We start from the raw sequence: 10,402 nt of genomic DNA on the forward strand, positions 1-10,402 counted from the left end.
AAGCGACGAGAATACTTTTTGTGCGCAAAAAAACACAAAAATAACGACTTTATTCCACTATTCATTTCCTTCTCTCTGGGCCTCGAGTTAGTTTACGTAGTATAACTACGTAGCGCTTCTGGGTTGTACGTCAGACGCATCACACACATGACCAGCGTCTGCCAAAAGTGAGCCTACCTGTGCAGTGCCAACACAGACGTGCTACGCAGTTATACTAATGTGAAAAAACTCGAGGCCCAGAGAGAAGGAAATGAATAGTGGAATAAAGTCGTTATTTTTGTGTTTTTTCACTTGGACTATATTAATGATCTCTTTTATAACTTTTCTCGGCGAGCAAGTTTCAGTCCCTTAGAAGCCTATGGAGTGAGACAGCTCTCAGATTTAATCAAAAATATCTTAATTTGCGTTCCGAAGATTGCGTTCTTACGGGGTTGGAACAACATGAGGGTGAGTAATTACTGACAGAATTTTCATTTTTGGGTGAACTAACCCTTTAAATACTCAACATAATTGATGAACCATTTTAACAGAAACCTGTGCGTTTGAACGAGTATAATAGAATAAAACTACAAGACCCCAAATGCATTCACTTTTCATAAACACTTACAATCTGTGATGTTTTACTCCCATCTCCACAGACGAGTGAGGCACGTTCTTCAGTCTCCGAAGTTACCTGCGTAGATTAACAACAAAATATTAACAAATTAAATACTCAACATGATTGATGAACCACTTTAACAGAAACCTGCGTGTTTGAACGAGTATATATAGAATAAAACTATAAGACCTATAGAACTTTTATAGAACTATAAACACAACTCATATCCCAATCTGACTGTAGTAACCTAAACCTGGATCTTCACCCATCCCCCACAACATGACATCAACAGTCATTATGAGGAAATAAAACACAACTCATATCCCAATCTGACTGTAGTAACCTAAACCTGGATCTTCACCCAACCCCCACAACATGACATCAACAGTCATTATGAGGACATAAAACACAATTTGGGTCCAATAAGGGAAACGCCTGTTTTACACTGCACGTGTAAGCAGTGTATTGATGATGTGGGAGCATAAAGGGTTTATTCACCATAGAAGAGAGTAATTGATGTGTGATGCAATCATTTTTCCTTTTTTTTCATATTTGTGAATGTCGAATGAAATGTATAGCTTGAAGCCCTTCTTAAATATAGGGTTAAATATTTCATGTCATTTTTATTGACACGCACATATTTAATTGACAAAACTGAGTGTAGGGATGGCGAAAACTAAACATTTTCTTGACCGACCACCGAGCCTCATTAGCCGGTTGAAACCGGTTAACCGATTAGTTAAAAATATTCGCTATTTGAAATAACAGCCATTTCGAGCCGCGCCTGCAATTTCGCAACTCTGTCGCATCTCTCTGCCGCTCTGCCTCCCGCTCACACACACGCTGTTTGTCACATTTCCTACCAGCTTGCATAGATGACACGGTAGGTTGGCTTTGGCTACCTTTCTCACCCGAAGAGGCTTGCAGGTGTCGCGTTTTCAGGTGATACATCATAAGCCGCGTTTCCATTACCCTTCAAATTGCGCAAATTGAAATTGCGAATTGAAAATACGCACAATGGAAACACGTCAATTTCGCATAAACTCCCGTTTATCGCAATAAAGTTTTTACGCTTGCATGAGGTGGTTTTTCAGGCAATTCGAAAAAGGAATATTTCGCAAAACTGCAATGGAAACAGTTTTTGCGCATTTACAGTCACCTGACTTAGAAGACGCGGTGTGTTTGAGGTCCATGTATAGCTACGCAAATAATAATAATAATTTTATATTATTTTATTATAACATTTAATAGGCTATATAAGACGCTTTTATGCAAAAAAGTAACAAAGCTGAGTGTGGAGCGCGCACTGCATGGCACGGAGGCGCAGGCGCGAATACTTGCATTTTCCTATCAACAGTGGAAACAACTTAAAATACTCTATCATTTCTGGTCATACAGAAAATAATACATTATTCTCAACTACTTTTATTTGTGTAAACTCACAATAACAAGAAAACGTTGTGCTCTGGTAAAACAAAAGAAAACAATCAGACGCACTGTCATGATCTCCGTAAACTGGAGCGCGAGAACTGAAACAAAGCCTATGTAGGCTAAAGCTTGAAATGTCCACTTTAAAACGAACCAATTCGAATCGAAAGCTAATACCTTCTGATTATGTAATCCGTACGAAAGGTGCATTTCTCTCTAAGCGCATCTGCTTAACAGCGGAGATGGAGATGTGATTTTAGCCGACACTTAGAAAACAATAGTTTATTAATAATATTAATGGCTCTTCTCATTCAGCACTGCGGGAAAAATATCAATTCCAGGTTCTAATTTGGCCTTAGAAAACCAGTAAAATCGACATGTTTTCCATATTAATTTGTGAATATTTTAAATGTTTAATTAAGGGGCAAAAAGTCATAAACAAAAATCAGAAAATTCGTCGATATTTACTTTTTTGCGCAGCAGTTGGTGTAGCCAGTTCAAATTCATATTTTGGTGTTCAACTTTGCATTTTAAAAAAGACAACAACAGTTAATTTTTTGTTTTTCAATTACGGGTTAAAAAAGGAAAAACGAATGGACACAAAAGTAGCCTACATGGATCGTTTGGACAGAATACGAGAAAGAGTTCTTTATTAAATTCATAAAATAAACAATAATTAGCCTTCTCGGAGCAGAAATGAGGGCGAAACACCCAGAAACCGTTCGTAGTATAAGTGTCTTTCCCTGCCATTAATGCTTGGATAACACGCCACGTCTCCCTCCATTAATAATAATAATAATAATAATAATGTCTAATGCGGTGGCTGTGATATATATATAAACTTACCAACGTCCTTTGCCGTGATTTTTTTTAATGACTTATCGCGAGAGAAAAAAGGACGTTTTAGTCTATGGTTTTAGTCGCATAACATCGGTTAATGGAAACGCCGTCATTTCGCAATCGTTTTTTTATCGATATTTAGATAATAGATATTTTTAGACAAATCTGTGCTACTACTGTATTTAAGCACTGGATCACACAAGTTGCAACTTACATCTGTGTCATTCTTTTTGGTGAAATGGTCCCACACACTACTTTTCTTTGTACGCTTCATCCTGTCGTCTGCCCTGGCTCTAACCTCGAGTGTTTTAGCCTGTAGCCTAGCCTTTACTTTTCGCAAACCTTGTGAGCGCGCAAACCCCAACGCTGTGACCTCGTGTCAAATGTTTTTATTGGTTTATTAAACGTACACTATGGAATTTTTTCTCCACTAGGGGTCGCTAACATATTTACAATAACAAAGGCGTAGTTTGATGACGCAACATTTGCTAAGAATTATGGATCTTGTCGTCAACGTCAAGCCGACCGATCTAATAATGTTTATGGATGACTGAATACATCGATACTTTTATCATGACTGTGATATGAAGCAGTTCGGGGTTGCTAAGAGACAGCTATCAGCTCCACACGCGCGACGCGAGCTCCCGCGGATATAAAAGGAATGGACATCTCATTCTACCGAACTACACGCAAGTGCAGAATTACAACTCACAGGTCAGTTTATTAGACAAATTAAACTTGTGAGGTAACGCAGCGTTGTTTCACTTGGTCTACCATTACACTATCACACTAAACTGCATTTGAATGTGTTGAAATGTATGTGTTAGTTTGTCTGTATGAGATTAGCAGTAAGCTAGATCAACATTAGAATAACATACAGATCATATTCTGACATTTTATCATTGTTGAACTATATAACATTGATTAGTTTTATGTAAATGTGCTCACCTGTTTAATAAAGTACATGTAGAAGCGGTCGAAGTCTCGGACGTGGAGCTCTCGTTTATATACTGTCTATGGGAGCTCTAGGCATCTCGAAAACACTGTGCTGATATTGATTCTCAGTTTAGTTCTCCTTTTTTATCCAAAGTCTGCTTGCCATGGTCCATAATGTTTGAACGAAGTAACAACAGCGTGCAGATAGACATTGCGAACTACAGTGGTCCACGTCTGTCGTCTTGGTTACTATCAGAGGGCTCTGGTTCATAGCTCTGGTTACCATGGCAGTACAAGCGGAAACCAGGGACAACGCGGATATGACGCCATTGACTGCGACAAAACGGAAATAAAGAAACGTGCCGTGTCTAAAAATTTAATTAAAATTTCTCCTGGTTTGAAAGTTGTTGGAAACAGTCGGGATAATGTAAGTACACAACTAAAAAATATATATAACATAGATATAGTGATTTTTGCTATTTTTAAAGCAAAAAAAATACATATTGTGCCTTTAAGTACAAACAGGCGAGTTATGAAAAATTGAGTGTGAGGGATTTGTTCACTTCACACAAAAAGATCTTGGAATGAGATGGCTAACTGTAGTAGCGTTTAGTCCACTGTCTATAACAGCCTAATTTAGAGATCACTTTTTTTTTTTAACCGACTACCAACAACTTTGATCGGTTAACGTCGATACGGTCAACCATCGGTTAAACGGTCATCGGTTAACATCCCTAACTGAGTGTCAGATAACTTAACAGACATTGCTACGCTGACTGCTCCACAGACTAGCTACAAATCTTGCACCCTTTGTTTGGACATTTAATTTTTCGCGGCTTTTTGAAAAAATACTCCAATGCCCTATCATAAGGGAAGGCCTCAGGACAGGGTCCATTGATTGAGATCCTCAAACACGCAGCCAGGTGTTCTCCTTGCAACTGATTTCTGAGGTCTGTTTTCACCTAAGGACAGAGCAAAAAATTATAATTTACCACAAAATGCACTAAAATAAATAAAATGAATAATTATTTGTTGTGCTTGTCAAATTGAAGTTCTTGCCCTGTTCAGTGTTGAAAAATCGCGTTGATAGTTTACACTGGAAACTGGAATTACAAGTGCAATACCTGCAAGAAGGCTCAGGCAGGGGTAGAGGTTGGCCCACTCATCAATCTCACTCGCCAGCAGTCTTAGGATCTCCTCCTGGTCTTTGTTCTTGAAACAACATTTGGTTTACCATTATGGCATTAGTGTGTTGTGTTGGTGTTGTGAACCATAGTTTAATTTAGTAATCATTTTAATACACCCAACCTTGAATGCCCCAGTGAGAACATGATTCTTGAAAGAGAACCACTCCTGCAGTACCTCATTTTCCTGTTCAGGGCAAAATTTCCTGGCAAGAGTCTGCAGCTGAGAGATCTTTATTATATCATCTTCTGGAGTAGCTCTACCAAGAGGTCCCAAAACACTGAAGGCCCCAAGGATGTCCAGATCATCGTCTGTCCAGGTGTGTTTCCAGGCCAGTAATGTAAGGGTGGATGACCTACAATGAACAGACCATCAACATCTTTTTAGGAAGAGCCTACACCCACCTTAACTACAGTCATTAAAGGATTAGTTCACCTCAAAATGAAAATTTCCTAAACATTTACTCACCCCAATGCCATCCAGATATCCATGCCTTTCTTTCCTCAGTGGAAGAGAAATTACGTTTTTTTAGGAAAACATTTCTGGATGTTTCTCCACAGAATGGGCTTAAATGGCAACCAAATTGTAGAAGTCCAAATCGATGCAGTTTCAAAGGGTCATCCAGAAATGTTTTCCTACAAAAACGTAATTTCTCTTCCACTCATATCTGGATGGCATTGGGGTTTTTGGGGAGTAAATGTTTAGGAAATTTTCATTTTGAGGTGAACTAATCCTTTAAGGGCCAGGCCATAGAGTCTGTTCAGGAGTACAAATAACATTTTCTTAGAAGAGGAAAAGGAAAATTCATTAGTTTTAAGGCATTTACCTCTCGCTGGAATCTGGCCCACAGCTCATCCCTCGAAACTTCGTGGACATCTCGCCCTCTCCTTTTCCTCTCCTCCTCATGCTGTATGTTGAAGGCTCCAAGTCCTTGTGGATCATCGAGGTCCTGATGAAGGCGAGACAGGAATGATCCAGGCAGTGGAGTCAGTCCAGCCTCTTTGATGCTCCTGAGAATCTGAATTGTGACAGGAACCTACATTTAAAAAAAAAAAAAGAGTAGCTGCTGTTTAGTAGACCTGCAAACAACCCTCATTTCAATATATCAAATTAAACTGATTTAAAAAAGACATACCTGCTCCTTGATATGTAGAAAGTTGACATGTGCTTTTTGAAAGACTTTGGACAGGCATGCGAGGTGCGGTAAAACATCAGCTTGGAGGTAAACTGCTGCCACAAATCTGTATGTAGCACAGAATGTGTAAAGGCCCTTTGCCCCTGGACATCTTCTCACCTCTGCCTCCTCTGCCAATGCTCCAAGGACTGCGCTCAGGTTCCTCTGTAGGGTCTCGATGGCTTTGTGCTGAGAGAGCCAGCGTGTGTCCTTCACTTCCTGGAAATGTTGCAATTAAAGACTGATTATTGGTTATTAATTGACAGAAGATAACTACAATGGTATCAAATTACTATTACCTTTATTTTTAAATCACTGACACCCAGGGTGGTGGATGCTGCTTTGAGTGTTGCAGTACGATTTGCACTGTTTCTAAAATATAAATTAAGTTCTTGGAGGTGGTCCCTGAAAGTGGCCATGTACCTTACATCATTTGATGAGTTCTTGCAGGCAAGGGCCAATCTGTGGGCAGCACAAGCTACAGACACAATCTTTGGAAAACTGTCTTTAAGTTGCTTTGCAACTCCATTCACACGCCCTGAATATAAATAAAATAATTTAGCGACAATCATGGGATACAAAAAATAAAACAATCTCACATGAGCATAAAATAATTACCTGTCATAACGGCTGCCCCGTCAGTCCCGAGTCCATATAGTTTTTCTGTTGGGAGGCCTTTCAAGATATCATTCTTGACAGCTGCGACAATAGTGTCTGCTTTGCCATCAGCAATAGGGACCAAGTCCAGGAAGTGATTAAACACATGTCCCTCTTTATCTATGGATCTGAGAGAAAGCATAGGCAAGTAGAATTCACAGTTCATTAACAGCACAGCACCCAGAATTTATGGGATTTACATCAAACAAAATAAATGTTCCCATACCGGACATGCAAGTCAAGTTGCCTGCCGACTGACACATCTGTAGTCTCATCAACTTCCAGGCTAATTCCCTGTGATGATTTAATCTTGGTGAGAACTGGCTCCTCTATGACCTCTGGTAAGACCTCAAGCATGTCGTCAATAATACGATGAGACCTATAGTTATTCCTCCTGTCAATCTTGACATTGGGAAAAGGGAAAAAAGGACTGTAATTTTTATTTATTAATGTAAAGATTAAATGTAATCTTAAGTAATGCCTAGGTGACCTTTACCTTTAATTTCCTGAAGTAGTCGCACCCTAGAAGCTCAGCAAGGCTCAAAAGTTTTGGATAGTTTGTGTGCTGGGCTAGTTCATTTTTTACGAGCCAGTAAAGGCACTTGAACCCACCAATGACTGACTCATGCTCCAAAACAATCGTGGGCTCAAATGAGTCTATGACTGAGATGCCTGTGACAAAATTATTATAAAACTATTTGAAAAGTAAAAGTTTATACTTGTTTTTGAAATTGGAACCTACCAGAGGCAAGAGATGCCTGGCATCTGATGCTGTCCTGGTGGAGCTCCATAATGATGTGACGTTCCAAGTAATCTTTTCTGTATACAACGGCTACAACAACAAAACATTCCTAAAAAAAAAAAAAAAAAACCCGCCGCAGTCAAAGATTTAAAAATTAATAAAATAATGAAATAAAAATATTATTTTTTATTATTGTTTCATGATTGCACAAATTATGCAGATATTAAATTTACCATGCTGTGTGAGGTACAGCCAACTCTTAAATTGAGGCATCTTTAGCCACTCTGGATCAAATCCAGTGCCTCTGTGCTTGCTGCTTGTGCTTGCTGTCCTGTCTACAAGTCACAGAGAGATAGAAATGGGACCACTTTTCCTGAAAAATCTGCTTTTCTGACCTGCCCTGCTTCTACACCTCCCTGTGTTTGCTGTTAACCTCACCTGTTGCTTCAGCCCTACCTGGCTCCCCCACAGCAGCAGCATGTTGGCTGCAGTCCTCCTCTCCTACATCTCTCTCTACAGCTAACGTTCCCTGCGCCTCTCTTGCTGCTTCAGCAGCGCTGATTGAAGCCTGGAAATATTCAAAATAAATTAACCGAATAGCTTATCACAAAGGTCGGAATAATAAGCTTCCACATGTGTTTCTCTGCTTTGCTATTACCTCTGGTCCAGACTGTATTTGCTCCTCTGGACGAGCCTTTTTAAATCGTTTAAAATATTTTTCAATATTCATCTGGATTGAGGGAGCAAACAGTCGGCGTTATGATTAAATACTTAAACGTTATCTAGTACGGGCAGTCGATATTAACTAGCAGCTATTTACAGCGTGTTAACATTATGTATACATGCTGTAACTGTTATTCTCATGTAAACATAGCTAATTATTAGCTAGGCTCCTTAATGCTTGCTAATGCGTTTCCATTACCCTTCAAATCACGCAAATTGAAAATAAGCTCAATGGAAACACGTCAATTTCGCAAAAAAAACTCCCATTTATTGCAAAAAAGGTTTTACGCTCGTGTGAGGTGGAAATATTTCGCAAACCTGCAATGGAAACTGCATTTACAGTCAACTGACTTAGAAAACGCGGTGTGTTTGAACAGATTACAAGACTTCTTTATTAAATTCATAAAAGACAAAATAATTACAGGAATACTGGATTCTAAACCTTAAAGAAATGCCACAATCAAGACCTCGGAGCAGAAATGAGCGAGAAAACACCTCATATGTGCCGCTCACAGTATAAGGGTCTTTCCTTGCCATTAATTAACACGCTTAGGCCTACGTCTCTTTACATTAATAATAATAATAATAATGTCTAGTGCGGTGGCTGTGATATATATATAAACCTACCAGCGTCCGTTGCCATGATTTTTGGAATGACTGATCGCGAGAGGAAAAAATGACGTTTTAGTCACATAACATTGGTTAAGAAACGGCCGTCATTTCGCAATAGTTTTTTTTATCAAAATGTTGCGAGAATCTCATTCTGTAATGGAAACGCGACAACTACATAGACTAACTTCTCAGAGTTATGTTGTGCAAAAGTGTTTATTACTAACCATTCAATTAATGAACATATGGGAAACCCTGCTGTTGTTGATGTATGACTTCTGTGTGGATGACTAAACTCACTTTGTTAACTGTAATCCCAAGAGCATCTTGAATCGACTGAGTGAAAAGCGCCATTGTTCCCTATTAACGCAACATTCGCTGGATGGAACAAAGCTGGCTGAGATTTTTGCGGAAATGTCATCGCCACGTACGCATATACCCCAATCAGCATGAGCAGCGCAATAAAAATAGACTTGGATCTGAAATGATGTCTGCACTGCTGCTTACGCATGCTATGTGATTGCTCTTAGGTGCCAAACAAATATGTGTTGCTTACGCATTGCTTACACGTGCGGTGTGAAATGGGCGTAACTCTCTGAAGGACAGTGGCTCTCCAGGAGCAGGATTCCTTTACCCTGATTAATACCATTATAGGTTACACACACACTTCCCACTTACAATCTGTGATGTTTTACTCCCATCTCCACAGACGAGTGAGGCAGGTTCTTCAGTCTCAGAAGTTACCTGCGTAGATTAACAACAAAGTATACTTTAATTATTAAATAACACAAATTCTCAACATGATTAAAGCTTATGTTTGAATAATTGTTTAGAGCAAAATAACATTTAAGAAATAAGTGTTATCTATACCTGGTGTCTCCATGGCCATTCAGAATCCCCATAATTATAACTGATTTCTTCCCCAGGACGAATGTCCTTTATCGCAAATAAGCACAAATGGTTTTCAGGTGATACATCATAGATGATGTGCTACTACTGTATTTAAGCACTGAATCACACAAGTTGCAACTTACGTCTGTGTCATTCTTTTTGGTGAAATGGTCCCACACACTACTTTTCTTTGCACGCTTCATCCTGTCGTCTGCCCTGGCTCTAACCTCGAGTGTTTTAGCCTGTAGCCTTTACTTTTCGCAAACCTTGTGAGCGCGCGAACCCAAACGCTGTGACCGCACGCCAAATGTTTTTATTGGTTTATTAAGTACAAACAGGCGAGTTATGAAAAATTGAGTGTGAGGGATTTGTTCACTTCACACAAAAAGATCTTGGAATGAGATGGCTAACTGTAGTTAGGGCAGATGACGGGCTAACTGTAGCGTTTAGTCCACTGTCTATAATTGCCTAATTTAGAGATCACTTTTTTTTTTTTTAAAGACTACCGACAACTTTGATCGGTTAATGTTGATACGGTCAACCATCAGTCAAACGGTCATCAGTTAACATCCCTAACGGTGACCTGGATTATTTTCCTCGTTTAATAACTCCTTATGAG

The 10,402-nt window shown here is 39.3% G+C and overlaps 2 protein-coding genes across 2 annotated transcripts in view; one reads left to right on the forward strand and one right to left on the reverse strand.

The window, feature by feature from the left end:
- Positions 1 to 10,402, forward strand: part of LOC309496080 (uncharacterized protein) — a 329,920-nt gene that overhangs the window by 189,521 nt on the left and 129,997 nt on the right. The gene's annotated exons all lie outside the window — the stretch shown is intronic.
- Positions 5,262 to 6,590, reverse strand: LOC309498102 (uncharacterized protein). The gene is made up of 4 exons (XM_082168613.1): positions 6,461 to 6,590; positions 6,123 to 6,380; positions 5,814 to 6,023; positions 5,262 to 5,342 (listed from the first exon to the last, which is right to left on the reverse strand). Exons 1-4 carry the CDS (start codon positions 6,578 to 6,580, stop codon positions 5,292 to 5,294), a joined length of 639 nt encoding a protein of 212 aa, XP_082024739.1. The 5' UTR covers positions 6,581 to 6,590; the 3' UTR covers positions 5,262 to 5,291.

The sequence above is a fragment of the Leuciscus leuciscus genome (assembly GCF_965113295.1).
Source record: "Leuciscus leuciscus genome assembly, chromosome: 4".
In the NCBI taxonomy this organism is placed as follows: Eukaryota; Metazoa; Chordata; class Actinopteri; order Cypriniformes; family Leuciscidae; genus Leuciscus; species Leuciscus leuciscus.